This window comes from Hyperolius riggenbachi, chromosome 5, assembly GCF_040937935.1.
Source record: "Hyperolius riggenbachi isolate aHypRig1 chromosome 5, aHypRig1.pri, whole genome shotgun sequence".
In the NCBI taxonomy this organism is placed as follows: Eukaryota; Metazoa; Chordata; class Amphibia; order Anura; family Hyperoliidae; genus Hyperolius; species Hyperolius riggenbachi.
Genome location: NC_090650.1, coordinates 400,453,978 through 400,472,427, shown reverse-complemented (window position 1 = coordinate 400,472,427; position 18,450 = coordinate 400,453,978). Strand labels below are relative to the sequence as shown.

The 18,450-nt window shown below is 44.9% G+C and overlaps 1 protein-coding gene across 1 annotated transcript; it reads left to right on the top strand.

Annotated features, from left to right (window-relative positions):
• Positions 1–3,028: 3,028 nt before the first annotated feature.
• On the top strand, positions 3,029–6,125 carry EIF3E (eukaryotic translation initiation factor 3 subunit E). The gene is made up of 3 exons (XM_068234922.1): positions 3,029–3,129; positions 4,209–4,343; positions 5,982–6,125. Exons 1-3 carry the CDS (start codon positions 3,049–3,051, stop codon positions 6,018–6,020), a joined length of 255 nt encoding a protein of 84 aa, XP_068091023.1. The 5' UTR covers positions 3,029–3,048; the 3' UTR covers positions 6,021–6,125.
• The last annotated feature ends 12,325 nt before the right edge of the window (positions 6,126–18,450 follow it).

Genomic DNA, 18,450 nt, shown 5'->3' with positions numbered 1-18,450 from the left:
AAAAACCTGATTGGCTAATGTATTTGAATAGGATGGAGCTTTTTTTCCCTAACGCAAACGCAGGTCCTGCAGCATTTTTGCTGATTTTTAAAGGCGATTCAGCCTCATTGTTAAGTATAAGAAAGTGGAAAATCGCTCTCATGCGCTAGATCAGAGCGATTTTTCAAGCTTTTTTGTTACTGAAGCTTTTCAGTTACAGCTCTACTGTAACAAAAATTAACACTACACCAAAAATCGCTAGGCACATGCCTAGAATCGCCTAGTAAAATCACTTCAGAAAGCACTGAGCGTTTATGCTGGTGCTTTTTGGTGTGCACTGGCCCTTACAGAAGTTAAAGTATCTGCTGACGTCTTGGCAACAGATTCCACAGGACCCCTTCAGATGTTGGTGTACCAACTTTGGAACTGCAAGGGGGATGGCTTCACTCTGCTTGGGTAAGAACCCATTTAGGGTACTTTTTTCCCCTACAGGTTTACTTTTAAGACTGACCAGCGTATAAAGCAGAGACAGAGGTATTATGTATGCACGGAGCGATGCTTTAAATTAGCATGTTCTATGCTTTGAAGGCTTCCTTTAGTGCCGGGGTTGTGACATCACTTCACTGCTGACAAACAATCCACCTAGGAAATCTGATCTGGCCTGAGAGTGACTCACACTTAGGTTGGCCACTTTCAAGTTTATGTCCTCGCATGTCTAGTGTGACGGCTGGCAGGAGCGTCTGGAACTTACTCACTGTTTGTTTTAGGGAGCGAGGAGGTCCCTCTACGCAGGAAGCCGTAAAGCATTAGCAGAAGCTCGATGACTTGCTGGTGGCTCATTTGCATACAAGGGTCCCGTCCTTCATCAAACATTGCGCAAGGCTGGGAATCGGGGAGTAATCATTCCACTGGGTGTAGGTGGTGGGGCCTCGGTAACCTGCTCTGGATGATGACTGGTGCTGGGGAGGCCTCTGACGCGGGACGGCTGCTGGTTTAAGACCGAAGTTTATATACTTTCAGCTCTGTGATGTTCGGGGGAAACAAGTGTTGTGACAAAGCACATCAAAGTGCACATCCAGCTGAGTGCTACCATCTTACTAATTGACTTAATTAGAAACAGTTCTGCAGAGCAATGATGTCTCTGCTGCTGCAGGTCCGGGCAGAGCCCACATCACAGACTGAAACCCCATTGTCTGTTCATAGATATGGGCCGAAGTACATTGTCTAAAGCTCCCACTACACCATTCAATTCCAGGCGCGATCGATTGAATTCGATTAGATTAAATTCGATTAGATCGATTAAATCCAACATGTCCGATCGGGGTTCGACCGATCGTGTGATCGATTTTGGCTAGTTTTCAATGCAAATCATTCACACAGTCGATCGGACATGTCGGATTTAATCGACCTAATCGAATTCGATCCAATTGAATTTGATCGATCGCGCCTGGAGTTGAATGGTGTAGAGGGGTCTTTAGGGCCTATACACTGGTCGATTTCAGCCATCGGTCAACAGCCAATTCCACCGCTCTCATCAAATCAGCTAGAAATCGAGGCAGCAGGAAGCATGATCGGCCAATCGATCGATTTCCGGCCAATTTCGATTTTCTCAATCAGTCCGAATGGAATATCTAGGTCGATAGGCTGCTGGCAGCAGATCGATGGACCATAGAGTTGCATTGGATCTAATAGTGCAATAATACATTTAGATCAATTTTCAATAGATTTAATTCTGAAATCTGTTGGAAATCTGTTCCTAGTGTGTGGCACACATCAGATTCCTGTCAGATTCGACCTGACAGGAATCTGACAGAAATCTGATGGTTAAATCTGCAGCAAATCTATAAGTGTATGGCCACCTGAAAGGTGCCCATACATCTAGCGACTTGGCGCAGATCGACCATCCGATTTGGTAGTTATCTTGAGACCTATGTATGTGAGTTAACCCTCGCTAATCGCCTGCTCGCGACTCTGCAGGGAAGGGGTGAAAGAGGGGAATCCGGCCTCCCATTGGCGGGCCCAGATGTACAGCGCACACGTGGGCCGTAGTTTGCCCAGCACTGGTTTAGCCTGTCTAATTCCCCCTCATCTGTGTCTAATCACAAGTTGTAATTTGATCTCTCCAACAGTGTTACCTGACTGCTACAGCAGATACGCTCATTTGAAAGTACAGGCTGTTAACAATATGTCGGCTTTCATGAAGGCAGGAAGTAAAAACTGTGCAGATTTATTGCAGGATTTGTATCAACTGTAACGAAAAATTGTTTTTCTTTAAAGGTTATTATGCTGTTGCTTATCTTTTAGAGCAGAGAAGTTCTGAGTTCAGGTCTGCTTTAAGTAATTCATTCTGCATTTGTCATTCGTAAAGGTCAATAGGGGACTATGCAGTTACTCACAACATTTCTTTCTCACATGAGCTACAAATGTGTGCATAGAGTTTTTTTTTTGTTTTTTTTGGGGGGGAGGGAGTTTGAGGATCTTTCATTATCTTTCATTCACATGCCTTTGTCAAATACATTTAGCAAACATTAGCAAAATGCTGAAACTAAGCTCACTCTGCTTCTAGTGTGTGCAACTGAGAGGTGATCACTAGATAGATTTTAATATATAAATACAGCAGCTATGGGAATTTGTAGACAAGACAATATTACTTGTACACAGAATTGGAGTGGCTTCACCCTTTATACTATGCATTTACTGGAGAAGTAGGGCCGAGCGGATCACAATAGTGTCCATATTACATTTCACCTCTTCTAGCAGGTAACGTGTGGATGTCTGAGCTGTGTGTGTATATAGTGCAAAAAGCACATTATTGTGGTCAGTGTTAGTAAAGTGGTTTGTCTAACCAGTGATGCTTACATGTGCCTTTCCTTGTACGAAGTCAATAGGTCTCACGCTATTCTTAATTTTAATGATTTATTCTCGAGATCCCCCTCCTCAGCTAACCAATACGTTTATTGTCAGAGTTGGCAAAGAAAAGCCTATTGGATGAGGTGTGTTGTACAGTTCTATCCTATCCTACATAACCTCTTGCATTTCCTTTCCAGCATGTTGGCAGATAAGCTGAACATGAGCCCAGAGGAAGCTGAAAGGTGGATAGTCAACTTAATTCGCAATGCCAGGCTGGATGCCAAGATAGACTCCAAGCTGGTGAGTTTTATTATTATTCAGACATCCATCAAATATTCTGCATTTTCTCACTCAGGGAAGACGGGCCTTCTTTTGTGAACCTCTCTGGTTCCAGCATTCATCTTCTGCCCCTGTGTCAGTGTGTCCCTGTGACTGCCTATATCCATCTCTTCTGACTATCTTAGGTGTGTTCCCTGGAATAGGCCACCTCTTCTGTATGCCCACTAGTCACTAATAGGCCTCAAAGGAAATCTTAACTCAAAAAAAAAAAGGTCACTTACCTGGGGCATCTACCAGCCTCCTGCAGCCATCCTGTGCCCTTCCATTCACTGGTCCATAGCTGGTCATTGATGTACAGGCCCTAACCAATAGCTGGTCATTGATGTACAGGCCCTAACCAATAGCTGGTCATTGATGTACAGGCCCTAACCAATAGCTGGTCATTGATGTACAGGCCCTAACCAATAGCTGGTCATTGATGTACAGGCCCTAACCAATAGCTGGTCATTGATGTACAGGCCCTAACCAATAGCTGGTCATTGATGTACAGGCCCTAACCAGTAGCTGGTCATTGATGTACAGGCCCTAACCAGTAGCTGGTCATTGATGTACAGGCCCTAACCAGTAGCTGGTCATTGATGTACAGGCCCTAACCAGTAGCTGGTCATTGATGTACAGGCCCTAACCAGTAGCTGGTCATTGATGTACAGGCCCTAACCAGTAGCTGGTCATTGATGTACAGGCCCTAACCAGTAGCTGGTCATTGATGTACAGGCCCTAACCAGTAGCTGGTCCTTGTTGCACACCCCCAAATTGTAGCTGTTCTTGGTTACACAGCCCTGACTATGCTGCTGTAGAATAGTCTCAGTTGCCAGTGAATCGGCCCGTATAATTCTCATTGCCCATCATTCACTCATTTCCTGCCTACTGTGAGTAGGTGTGGTGTCTCGTGTGCGTATTGTGCTGGGGAGAGAAGCCATATTTCCACGCACCATCCTTCTGGGTTGTCTTCGGATTTATGATTTTGGTTTGAACAGTCTGTTCTTTCTATAAGCCGACCATAAATACAGCCGAGTACATAACGTGTCTTTTTATTATAGGGTCATGTGGTTATGGGAAATAATGCCATATCGCCCTATCAGCAAGTCATAGAGAAGACGAAGAGTCTGGCTTTCCGCAGCCAGATGCTGGCAATGAATATAGAGAAGAAAATGAACCAGAACACACGCACTGAGGTAAGCGGGCTGCTTGTGTTACTAGATGACCAGTTTTGTTGTGTTAAAGTGAAGATTTTATAGTGCGCAGCATTTGTAAATGGATGCTCCAGGGTAAGTGCGGGTTGCTTAGTGTCTGCAACCACCTCTGCTATACGTGTGCCTCTCAGCCTCACAATCCTGTGCCTATACTGAAGAGTTTTTTTTTCTTAGTGCTGGATCTCCATCCTTTCTGTTATTCAGACCAATTAGAATGCCTGTTATGCTGGGTACACACAATACAGTTTTCCGATAGATTTTTCCACCCGATCCTTTTTTTCCGCTCAATTCTGCACTCCTTTCTCTTATTTTGTGCTCGTTTTTCTTATCTTTCTTCCATTTACTTCTGTGAGAAAACGAGCCAAAAAACGATCAGATCTATCAGACCCATCTATAGGGGGTAAAAACGTATGGTGCATTACTGTTGTGAGTGATTGGGAGGGGAGTGGCACAGCTAAGAGGTCAGGACCTCTATTCAGAGTAGACCAGAGGTTGGAGGTTACCTAGACACTGGAGGGGTCTGGGGTATAATAGAGGTAGTTTCTGCCTCTTGTATCATCTGTACTTAAAGGGAACCTGAAGAAAGAAGTATATGGAGGCTGCCATATTTATTTCCTTTGAAACCATACCAGTTTCCTGGCAGCCCTACTGATCTGTTTGGCTGCAGTAGTGTCTGAATCACGCCAGAAAGAAGAATGCAGTTAATCTCGTCAGATCTGACAATTGTTTCAGAAACACCTGATCTGCTGCATGCTTGTTCAGGGTCTATGGCTAAAACTATTAGAGGCAGAGGATCAGCAGGATAGCCAGGCAACTGGTATTGCTTAAAAGAAAATAAATATGGCAGCCTCTATATCTCTCCCACTTCAGGTGTCCTTTAAAAGAAACCTGTCGCAAGTAAAAAAAAAAAAAAATGGCATTCTTAACTCAGTAGAAGGAAGCCTCTAGATGGTATAGAGTAGTAGAGGGTGGGTCCTGGGACGGAGGATGAGGGAGGGCGGGTCCTGGGACGGAGGATGAGGGAGGGCGGGTCCTGGGACGGAGGATGAGGGAGGGCGGGTCCTGGGACGGAGGATGAGGGAGGGCGGGTCCTGGGACGAAGGATGAGGGAGGGGCGGGTCCTGGGACGGAGGATGAGGGAGGGGCGGGTCCTGGGGCGGAGAATGAGGGAGGGGCGGGTTCTGGGGCGGAGGATGAGGGAGGGGCGGGTCCTGGGACGGAGGATGAGGGAGGGGCGGGGATGGGGATGAGGGAGGGGCAGGTCCTGGGATGGAGGATGAGGGAGGGCGGGTCCTGGGACGGAGTATGAGGAAGGGCGGGTCCTGGGACGGAGGATGAGGGAGGGGCGGGTCCTGGGACGGAGGATGAGGGAGGGGCGGGTCCTGGGACGGAGGATGAGGGAGGGGCGGGTCCTGGGACGGAGGATGAGGGAGGGGCGGGTCCTGGGACGGAGGATGAGGGAGGGGCGGGTCCTGGGACGGAGGATGAGGGAGGGGGTCAAATCCTCTGATAAAACAGAACAGGTCCACCTCTGGGGGCAGTAGACAGATGAGGGAAAGACCGGACAAGCTGTTCAGTCCGGTTTATTCACAGTTCCTTTTCTTTTCTTTTTTTTTTCAGGCTCCAAACTGGGCTGCTCAGGACTCAGGATTCTATTAATTTATATGACCATCTCCACGCTCCTCGTTTGCCTCGTACTGCAGACGCCGCTGCAGGCCCAATGAAAATGGGGGTTTTGAATAAAATTGGACTTGGTTCCTTTTACCATTGGCTCTTTGACTTTTTTTTTTTTAATATTTTACTTTATTTTACTGTAAAATATAATGAATTTTGTTAAAAAAAAAACATATTCCATATCTGTAGATATACATTATACATAAATAAAGAGGTGAGAGATGGAGATGTATACTTTGTGTGTGTGCTCCTGTACATGTATCTACTTTGATGAGAAAAAATATTAAAACCACCTGCCTAATATTTTTAACTTTAAAGCGAACCTGAACTGAAAAATGAGTCTAAACCTTCACACGTCATACTTGCTTCCTACGTAGTCTGCGCAGCAGTCTCTCCTCTCCCACGTCCTATTTGTCCACTGCTATCGGTGGAATTCTCCATCCTCCATTTTATAAATGGTGATGACCCCATAACAGTTTCTGGATCAGCACTCCATTAACCAGTAATATCACGCACTTGAGCCATAGGGAAACGTGGACATTACCTTGCACATCAGTTTTCCTTTCAATTATGACTGAGAGCAACTGATATAGTGGAAAATGGCCCTAAGGCTTTCAGCTTTCAGAGATGACGACTGGAAGAAGTTGTTAGAAGAAAAGGGTGAGCTTGTGAGAGGAACTGTCACCAAGTTGAATATGTAGCCATTTCCCAGCATGCCCCACACTGTATTCCCTAAGCTCATGAGAACCATTTCCCAGCATGCCCCACACTGTATTCCCTAAGCTCATGAGAACCATTTCCCAGCATGCCCCACACTGTATTCCCTAAGCTCATGAGAACCATTTCCCAGCATGCCCCACACTGTATTCCCTAAGCTCATGAGAACCATTTCCCAGCATGCCCCACACTGTATTCCCTAAGCTCATGAGAACCATTTCCCAGCATGCCCCACACTGTATTCCCTAAGCTCATGAGAACCATTTCCCAGCATGCCCCACACTGTATTCCCTAAGCTCATGAGAACCATTTCCCAGCATGCCCCACACTGTATTCCCTAAGCTCATGAGAACCATTTCCCAGCATGCCCCACACTGTATTCCCTAAGCTCATGAGAACCATTTCCCAGCATGCCCCACACTGTATTCCCTAAGCTCATGAGAACCATTTCCCAGCATGCCCCACACTGTATTCCCTAAGCTCATGAGAACCATTTCCCAGCATGCCCCACACTGTATTACCTAAGCTCATGAGAACCATTTCCCAGCATGCCCCACACTGTATTCCCTAAGCTCATGAGAACCATTTCCCAGCATGCCCCACACTGTATTCCCTAAGCTCATGAGAACCATTTCCCAGCATGCCCCACACTGTATTCCCTAAGCTCATGAGAACCATTTCCCAGCATGCCCCACACTGTATTCCCTAAGCTCATGAGAACCATTTCTCAGCATGCCCCACACTGTATTCCCTAAGCTCATGAGAACCATTTCTCAGCATGCCCCACACTGTATTCCCTAAGCTCATGAGAACCATTTCCCAGCATGCCCCACACTGTATTCCCTAAGCTCATGAGAACCATTTCCCAGCATGCCCCACACTGTATTCCCTAAGCTCATGAGAACCATTTCCCAGCATGCCCCACACTGTATTCCCTAAGCTCATGAGAACCATTTCCCAGCATGCCTCACACTGTATTCCCTAAGCTCATGAGAACCATTTCTCAGCATGCCTCACACTGTATTCCCTAAGCTCATGAGAACCATTTCCCAGCATGCCCCACACTGTATTCCCTAAGCTCATGAGAACCATTTCTCAGCATGCCTCACACTGTATTCCACTAGCGCCTAAAAAAAATAATTCCCAGCATGCCTCACACTGTATTACCCAAGCTTATGAAAACCATTTCCCAGCATGCCTCACACTGTATTCCCCGAGCTCCATAGGGACATTTCCCAGAATGCTTCACACCATGCTCACTGAAGCTTCTGCTATCTGCGTTATTCATTGGTCATCCAGTAGATAGGTTTAAATGTTGGTGATTGGAGATGAGCCCACCTGGGGTTGGCTATTCTTACTAAATTGGCTTCTATCAGAAGTCTTTACTGAGGCACTGAAATTCTGACCAAATCCCTGATCTCAGCACCGTACATTGAGGCCCCTTTTCACATGAGGACGCTTTAATTGCTTCGCATTACCCTTTTTTACCGTTGCGTAATGCTAAAGCAATGAAAGTCTATGGGACATTTCATATCTGATGCGATGTGCCGGAAGTATCACATCTGACGCAAACGCACCAGGGCATTATGGGTCAACACTCGCTCTATATGGGTCAACACCAGGGCTCTATAGAGCCTCACTTATAGTTTGGCTTGCTGGCAAAAACTGCATTACGGCAGGCATCTCTAAAGCCTGTTTTTAGCGTTCGATCGCACCGCATCCAAACCACTGGTTGCTAGTGTGAAACTGGCCTAAGGGACTTATTATTATTTAGTATTTATATAGCGCCGACCTCTTCCCCAGCGCTGTACAGAGTATATATAGTCTTGTCACTAACTGTCCCTCAGAGGGGCTCACAATCTAATCCCTTCCATAGTCATGGGTCTATGTATGTATTGTGTAGTGCATGTACTGTACTCTAGGGCAGTGATATGCAAACTTAGCTCTCCAGCTGTTAAGGAACTACAAGTCCCACAGTGCATTGCAGGAGTCTGACAACCACAGTCACGATTCATAAGGGCAAATGCATTGTGGGACTTGTAGTTCCTTAACAGCTGGAGTGCCAACTTTGCAGATCACTGGTCTAGGGCCAATTTTTAAGGGTAAGCCAATTCACTTAACGGTATGGTATTGGGATGTGGGAGGAAACTTGAGTGCCCGGAGGAAACCCACACAGACACGGGGAGAACATACAAACTCCTTGCAGATGTTGACCTGGCTGGGATTCGAACCGGTGAGCCAGCGCTGCAAGGTGAGAACGCTACCCTCTATGTCACCGTTTGTAGTATGACAATCCCTCTTTATTACAGCTTATTGATAGCCATAGAGCTTTCACTCTTGTATACTGTACGGAGCTGGAGTGTTCCTGTCTGAGTAGGAGATGCTGGGGTTTCATGTTCCACAACAGCCGCAGAGCGATGGGTTTGCAGTAGAACCAGCAGTTGCAGCATCCCGTATTCCTTGCACTCATGCAGCCATGTGAGTTTACAGATTTTGGAAAGGCTCCCAGGATGACATCAGGAAGTGGCGGCACTGCCATATCTGCATGCTGCTCCTGCCGTAACGCGGTCACCGCTGTCACTCGTAACTGATACACATGGGTGACATTAAGTCTGAGAGTGTTTTATGTGGCAGGTGAATAATGTGCTGTCTGCTGCCTCCTCATCACGCTTCCCTTCGGGTACACAGCGTGCTCTTCACATTGTGAATTCAGCATGGAGAAGTGGCGTCAGACTAGATTATAACTGATGCATCCTGTCTGCTTTACATCACCCGTCCATCCAGATGGAACGACTGGCATCAGCTGAACCGGTGTCTGTGGCTTCCTGGCCAGGTTGGGAAGCTCCGTTCCACGTATGTAAACTATGGGGCTGGAAAGTTTTGACCCCCGGCAAATTATCTATTTTTGCATAAATAGAACCTAAACATGGGATCTGTTTTTCATTCAAGTCTTAAAACTAGATTAGTCCTAATGATTTTAAAATGTTATTCATTTATTGAGAAAAATGATCTAACGTTACAATTTTTTTTTTTTTAAGTACAGCAGAAGTATGTGATTTTCCAGTTCTTTTGCAGGAGAAATTAGGTGTGACTGTGGGAAGCCTGGCCGCCTCTAAAGAACCAAAATCTGGGTCTTGACTATCCAAGTTTGGTCTTCAAAGTATGGGTTTGTGAAAGTGTCATGGATCACACAAAAGACTTTCAGTTATTGATGCACAACAGGCTGTAAATACAGGTAGTCCCTGGTTAACAAAGGAGACGGGGACCTTAGGTTTATTCTTAACCTGAATCAGTTCTTAAGTCAGAACACTGTGCCGTCTCTGTCCCCTGTACCTTCTCTGTACCCCCCTTTGCCTTAAGTGTCACCCTCTGTGACCCTCTGCCTTCATTGTCCCCCTCTGTCCCCATTCCCTTAGGGTCTCCATCTGTACCTCCAGTATCCCCTGTGACCCCTGTCCCTGTTTGTGCCACCTCCTATCCCCTTTTATCCAGGAGTGGATTGCATGTTTACTTTAAAATGTGTATACGGAGCTTGGAACTTTTACGGAGTTTAAACATTTTTCTTACATTTTTTTTTTTCTTACATTTTTTTTTTCTTACATTTTTTTTTATTGATTTTCTCAAAAACTAAAGGTCTATTTGAAAAACAACTTTGACTTGTTCCTATTTTTGTGCCGTTTTGTAACGGTGGGTTGTTCGTAAGTCAGGCGTTCATAAGTTGGTGACTACCTGTACTTATATAAAAATGTCTAAACTGTTGTCAATAAACAGTTGGAAACAAAATGTCTAGGAATAAAAAAAAGGCCTCTATGGATGAATAGAAAGGTTAGGGATAAAATGAAGAGGTAAAAGAATGCCTATAAGGTCCTAAAACAGGAGGGGACTGAGGCTGCACTAAGCAATTATAAGGAGTGCAATAAAAATTGTAAAAAAGAAATTAGGCTGGCAAAGATCGAAGCTGAAAATCAAATCGCTAGGGATATCAAATCTAACCCAAAAAAGTTTTACAAGTACATCAACTCTAAAAAAAGAAAGGTTGACTGTATAGGAATCCTAAAGGATGAGGGTGGGAACTCAATGGTGGACGACCAAGGTAAGGCAGAGTTATTAAATGCTTTCTTTGCTTCTGTCTTCACAAAGGAAACAGCACTGTTGCAAATTACAGAGGCAGAAGAGTCTCAATCTTCTAACTGTAATATTAAATACTTAACGCAGGAAGAAGTAAAGGCAAGACTAAATAAATTAAAAATAGACAAGGCACCTGGCCCGGATGGCATGCATCCTCGGGTCCTAAGAGAATTAAGTTCAGTTATAGCTAAGCCCCTTTATCTTCTCTTTTGTGACTCTCTTGCAACTAGCAGAGTCCCAGTGGATTGGCGTACAGCCCACGTTTTCCCATTATTTAAGAAGGGCAAAAAATCTGATCCAGGAAATTATAGACCTGTAAGCTTAACATCAGTTGTATGCAAACTATTTGAGGGGTTACTAAGAGATACTATACATGACTTCATAGTAGAAAATAATCTTATTTCTCAGCATCAACATGGGTTTACTAAAGACAGGTCCTGTTTGACTAACATGCTCAGCTTTTATGAGGTAGTGAATGCTAATATGGATATTGTGAATGCTGTAGATGTGATATACTTGGACTTTGCAAAGGCCTTCGACACTGTTCCCCACAGAAGTCTGGTGCAAAAGTTGAGGATGCAAGGACTGGGGAAGAGTTTGTGTGCATGGATAGGGAACTGGCTAATGGACAGAAAACAAAGAGTTGTGGTCAATGGATCGTACTTAAAATGGGAGACTGTTAGCAGTGGGGTCCCACAGGGGTCTGTACTGGGTCCAGTGCTCTTCAATTTATTTATTAATGACCTAGTAGATGCAGTAGTGAGCAATGTTGCTATTTTTGCAGATGATACAAAATTGTGCAGAATCATCAACTCTCAGGAAGATAGTGTCATATTGCAACAGGATCTGGATAGGATGGCTATATGGGCACATACATGGCAGATGAAATTCAATGTTGACAAATGTAAAGTCATGCATTTTGGTCGTACCAATGGTCTAGCACCATACAAAATAAATGGGATACAGTTGGGAACATCAAACTTGGAGAAGGACTTAGTACTCATCGACAACAAGTTAAATAATCGTACTCAATGCCAAGCCGCTGCAGCTAAAGCGAACAAAATTTTGGGATGCATTAAAAGGGAAATAAAAACTCGAGATGCTAGCATAATATTGCCCCTGTTTAACTCTCTAGTAAGGCCACATCTGGAATATGGAATTCAGTTCTGGGCACCACATTACAAAAAAGATATTGCAGTTTTAGAGCAGGTGCAGAGACGAGCTACAAAATTGATACGTGGGATGGAAGGTCTCGCTTACCAAGAAAGGTTAGATAAACTGGGTTTATTTAGTCTAGAGAAAAGACGCCTTAGAGATCTAATTAACATGTATAAATACATTAGAGGGCAATATAATAGCTTGGCGGATGAGCTTTTTGTCCCTAGGCCTTCTCAAAGGACTAGAGGACATGAGCTGCGCATGGAGGAAAAACGTTTTAGCCATTTATTTAGGAAAGGGTTCTTTACAGTAAGAGTGGTTAAGATGTGGAATGCATTGCCACAGGAAGTCGTTATGGCAAACTCTATACCTGCATTTAAAGGGGGCTTAGATGCTTTCCTTGCGTTGAAAGACATCCATGGCTACAATTACTAGGTTATGCCTAATGATGTTGATCCAGGGATTTTATCTGATTGCCTTCTGGAGTCAGGAAGGAATTTTTCCCATTTGGGGCTAATTGGACCATGCCTGGTGGGGTTTTTTTCGCCTTCCTCTGGATCAACAGGGGTATGTGGGGGACGGGCTGGAGTTGTACTTTGTACTGGTTGAACTCGAACTCGATGGACGTATGTCTTTTTTCAGCCAAAATAACTATGTAATACACAGACAAAACATTGCTACCTTCTATGAGAGTGGTTGGCCAGCAAAGCAAGGTAGAAGATACACTGAGATATGTCAAAAAGGTCAAGCACAAGATCTAAAGGACCATAGACTACCGGTGGATGTAAGGGCCCGTTTCCACTGTAGCGTTACGAAATCGCCGGCTAATCACCGCAGGCAAATCGCATGCGGGTGCGATTCCGCATGCGTTTTTTGCCGCGATTTCGCATGCGATTTCGCATAGGTAAGGCTGTATGCGATTTTAACCATGTCACTGCCTGTGTGAATTAACATGGGTACCTATGCGAAATCGCGGCAAAAAACGCATGGGGAAAACGCATGCGATTTCCCTATTAAATACATTGTGTGCGATTCGCCTGCATTCCACACGCAGGCGAATTCTGAGGCCCCTACCCTGCAGATTTTTTCTGCACAGAAAAACGTGCGGGGAAACGCACAAGTGGAAACAGTCCCATCCACTTCTACTGACTGTGCGGATCCGCATGCGTTGCCCGCATGCGGATTCGCGATAGTGGAAACGGGCCCTCAGTGTTTAATAAGCACACCATTAGGAAAATACTGATCACCATTGTTGTGCATGGTAGGGTTGCGTGGGAAGAAGCCACTATTATCCAAAAGGAATGTTACTTTTGTCTACAGTTTGCTAAAGCCCCCCCCCCCCCCCCAGCTGCTGGTATATTAATGGCTATTATTAATAGCATGTAACTTACTAAATGTTACAACCTGTACACATCAGTGCAACGTATAAGAGAAGGTGATGTAGAGTACGAGGCCCAGGTAACAATTAAAATCTTAACCTCTTATCATGAGGTAAGACTGTTCCTATTACCTCCACTCACTACATAAAAGTATCACAATTGGGGCGATTCCATCTATCTTGCACAGCCCACTCATTTAGTTTATGTATTTCACCTTGGGAACATCTTTGTGGATTGCATTAAGCTATAAATCTGTGACATCTCTAAATACAGCATGTTTAATCTCATCCTTAAACCCCTTTCTTCACTTTGTCTTATCCTCAGTTTTATTTATAAACGGATGAAATAGTAAAGGTCACAGATTCAGTCCCTAGTGTGATCACATCTCTGGGCACGTTTATAAGCCTGGGTGCTATCTGCTAAACCAACCTTAATAGTACCTTCAGAATAAAAGACAGGACCTGTCATGCCAGGCTCTGTTTTAATGACGCAGGATTGGAGAGGCCTCGGAGTTACTTACCTGATCAGACATAATTGGGACACAGGTGACTCTCTGACAACCCCCTTCCTCACTGGACAATGCAGTCATGCCATGTTTCGGAAGTTTTCCAAAGCTCTTCAGAAACCCCCGCCTCTTGCTGTGGCCTTCCCCCAGCTTAGCCACCACCAATTAGGCCGCAGCTGTCAAGCTGGGGGTGAACCACGGCAACGTAGATGGGAGTGAGGCCAGAGTTTCAGCAGAAGTTTGAAAAGTGCCATGGCTGCATTTCCGAGGGGGTTGGAGTGCTCACCTTAATTAATGAATTGTGTCGATCAGGTAAGTAATTGACTGAGATCCCCTTAATACTGCATCAATAAAGTGAACCTCCAGACTAAAAATCTACTCAGAGGCACTGAAAAGGCTTGGTGTTTCTTTAACAGTTTCACGGCATCATGACTTTGTTATTCTTACCCAAGCCTTATTTTTAGCTGCACAGATGAAAACTGCTCAGGCATTTTTCCCCTGATGCTGTGCAAAGCATGATGGGATTTCTGATGATGTTGTTCTCGTTCTGCTGTTTTGGTACAAACATTTTTAATTTTAAATTTGAGATTGGAAGCCTAGCGCGCAGCTGGGAGGGGTGATCAGGACAGTTGGAACTGTGTCTCATGCTCCCTGTCACCTCCTTTCAACCAAAAAGATGGCTGCCCCCATGAAATCACAAACCTTTGCCTGTTCTTTTAAAACGGGATCGGTAAGAGATTATATTACTTATCTATTTTAATTAACATAACTAATGTAACTTGACAGGATGTTTGTTTAGGCTGAAGACAGAGCCTGACATGACAGGAGTTCCTCTTTAACCACTTGCCGACCGCACGCTTATACCGTGCGTCGGCAAAGTGGCAGCTGCAGGACCAGCGACGCAGTACTGCGTCGCCAGCTGCAGGCTGATTAATCAGGAAGCAGCCGCTCGCGCGAGCGGCTGCTTCCTGTCAAATCACGGCGGGGGGCTCCGTGAATAGCCTGCGGGCCGCCGATGGCGGCTCGCAGGCTAAATGTAAACACAAGCGGAAATAATCTGCTTTGTTTACATTTGTTTACATCAGCGCTGCGTAATATGTTGGCGCTTTATAAATACAACAAATAAAATAAATAAAAATAAATAATTTGTACGGCGCTGCTGTAAGGCAGATCGGCGATCCCCGGCCAATCAGCGGCCGGGGATCGCCGCCATGTGACGGGACGTCCTGTCACTGGCTGCACAGGACGGATAGCGTCCTGTGCAGCCCGGATCACCGGGGAGGGGACAGGTAGGAGAGGGAGGGGGGAATTTTGCCGCGGAGGGGGGCTTTGAGGTGCCCCCCCCCCGCCAGCCACACGCAGGCAGAAGAGATCAGACCCCCCCTGCACATCTTCCCCATAGGGGGGAAAAAAGGGGGGCAATCTGATCTCTCTGCCTGCACCCTGATCTGTGCTGGGGGCTGTAGAGCCCACCCAGCACAGATCACTAATAACCACGCTGGTCCTTAAAGAGAACCAGAGATGAAGCAACCTCATGTATTTTACCTTATAAATCAGTGGGAACATGACAGTAAACACCTAATCTGCTCTTTGTTACATTGTTCTCTGCTTAATTTGCCTGTTATCACCTCTAAGATAAGAATCCCGACTAAGCAGTCGGTCTGGCTTTGCTACAGAATAATTATAGCTGAGACTGTGTTCTTTGCTGTCTTCAAGTCCAAGCCTGCCCCCTGCTGGCTTTGCTCAGGAATCATTATAGCTGAGTCATTATAGCAAAGCCAGAATCAATGCTCAGTCCGGGATTCTTATCTCAGCTAGATAACAGACACTTTTAGCAGTGAGGATGGAACAGAGAGCATGGTAAATGTTTTCTCTAATGTTCCCACTGATTTCTATGGTAAAATACACAAGGGTGCTTCGTCTCTGGTTCACTTTAAGGGGGGGTAAAGGGTGGGTCATCAAGTGGTTAAAGGGAACCTTAACTGAGAGGGATATCTCTGGTTGAACTTGATGGACGTATGTCTTTTTTCAACCCAAATAACTATGTAACTATGGATGTTTCCTATTAAACAATACCAGTAGAGATATTCAACTCCGGAACCAGATGAAATCCGAATAGTAGTTGTTCGGATTTCATCCGGTTAAATCAAATCACCTGTGCGTGGTGGGCGGGGGGTTAATCTTACCTATCATGACGTCTTCTTAGGTCCGTCCCTCGGCGTCTCGCACTATCTGATCCATGCGCGTCACATGACTACAAACACTTCCTCCTTCAACCCGGGAGGAGGAAGTAATCACATGCCCGCCGCTTGGACTGCATCGTGGGAGGCACCGAGGAACGGACCTACGAAGACGTCATGATAGGTAAGAATAAGGCCCTCCCTACCCACACAGGTGATTTGATTTAACCGGATGAAACAATTATTTGGATTTAATCTGGTTCCAGAGTTGAGCATCTCTAAATACCAGTTGCCTGGCAGTCCTGCTGATCTCTTTGGATGCAGTAGTGACTGAATCACACACCTGAAACAAGCATGCAGCTAATCCAATCTGACTTCAGAGCACCTGATCTGCATGCTTGTTCAGAGACTGTGCCTAAAAGTATTAGAGACACCAGATCAGCAGGAGAATCAGGCAACTGGTATCATTTTAAAAGGAAAATCCATATCCTTCTCAGTTTAGGTTCCCTTTAAATTGTGCCATTAGTAGTCTGCAAGGAACTGTATCAAATGCTTTTGTAAAGTCCAAATACTGTATACTACATCTACTGCCACCCTTTAAAGCGGACCTGAACTCAGATCTTAATCTCTGCTATAAAGGTTAAGCAGCAGCATATTAACCCTAAAGTGGATCCGAGGTGAACTTTTACACATTGCATAATTGTGTTCCTTTCCTATTGTTTATAGGGCTTTCCTCAAGCCAAATACGTTTTGGTTTTTGATTTAATAATCTTAATTCCCTATAAATTAAATAAACCACGCCCACAGGTTTTCAGAGAGCCTTGGCAGTAGCAAGGGCTCATGGGAGCTCAGTCTGGGCAGGAGGAGGGGGAGGTATTACTAGCCAGAGATTTCAGAGGCAGAGGGGAGGAGGGAGGAGGAGGAGAGGGGATTAGGCTGATGGCTCAAGATACAGATAAGCCTGCCTCTGTGTAATGTTTACAATCATGGCTTCTGTCATTGTATCACAGGAAGAAATAATCATATTCTATTAAAACTGTTTGCAGCTAGATTTGCTGTGTAAACCATCTAAACTTTAGATAAGATATATAGACCAGTTACTTGTTCTAGTTAGTTTTTCATCTCGGATCCGCTTTAAAGAAAAATATTTCTTTGTTACAGCTGCAAATCCTGCAATAAATCTGCAGTTTGTCTACTTCCTGCTTTCAAGGGAGGAGTTATATTGTTAACATCCTGTATTTACAAATGAGCTCTCTGACATGGCAGTCAGCTGACACAGCTAAGGGATCAAATTAGAAATTGTGCTTAGTCACAGATGAGGCAAAATTAGACAAGCTAAATTCTCTAAATACATACGGTGTATTTCTCTCTGTTTTCCTTCTGTCCTGTGCAAGAGCTCAGACATCTACTCATATTTTCATTAGGCTGAGTTCTTTCATCTAGCATGTGGCCAGAAGGGGGCGCCATCACTGCTGCCACCATTAAGCCAATCATCCAGATGATAGGTCACACATGTCACTGCTGCCTCTTCCGTGCATTCATTAGTCATGTTATACATGTCCTCTGTAGATCATGTATGAGTGACAGTGACGGTTTTGTCCTCCATCGGCAATCTCATTTTTCCACAGTATGATTCATCCTCTTTCCATCCAATCTTCTGAGATTCTCAGCTTCCATCTTCAAAGTCATGTTTATCTTGTAGAAGAGAAGTGACAAACGGTGACACACAATGACATTCCGGCATAGATGCCTTCAGTGGTACGTCTGTGAAGGCCTTTACCTTTCTATAACACAGCAGGAAGTAAAGATCTCAATAAGCACCAACCCAATCTGCATCCGCCTCCCATCTGGTGACAAGAAAGCGATTGAAGCCAACAGAAGCTCCTTACATAAAGCATTTCTATGAAGTAGATTAGAAAAGGCTAAATCAAGTGTCCCGTCCATATTGTGCTGTTTATGTATGGCCATCCCTGATGTCTTGTTCTTTGCGTGCCTCCCATCACAGCGGTTCCCCGTCTTCTCCTGACCCGTGTGATGACGTACGGCTGTTAGTTTTACTGCTATTATTACATATGAGGAATCTGCCGTTATTTTATATGAGGCGCTGTGGAAGTAGCTTCATATTAACATTCTTTACTGACAGCATGTGTCCTGTTTCATACAAACACCAAGGAAACGTTCAGCTTTTCTAATCAGATACGTATCTTGGGCCTGAAGATGGATAGAGAGAAACATTTGTGATACCTTTTATTGGCTGATTGAATGTTTTAGCTACGAGCTTTTGATATATGGCCTGATACTCACACCAAAGACATAACTGCTGGGTAAAAAGCCCTTTCAGATGCAAA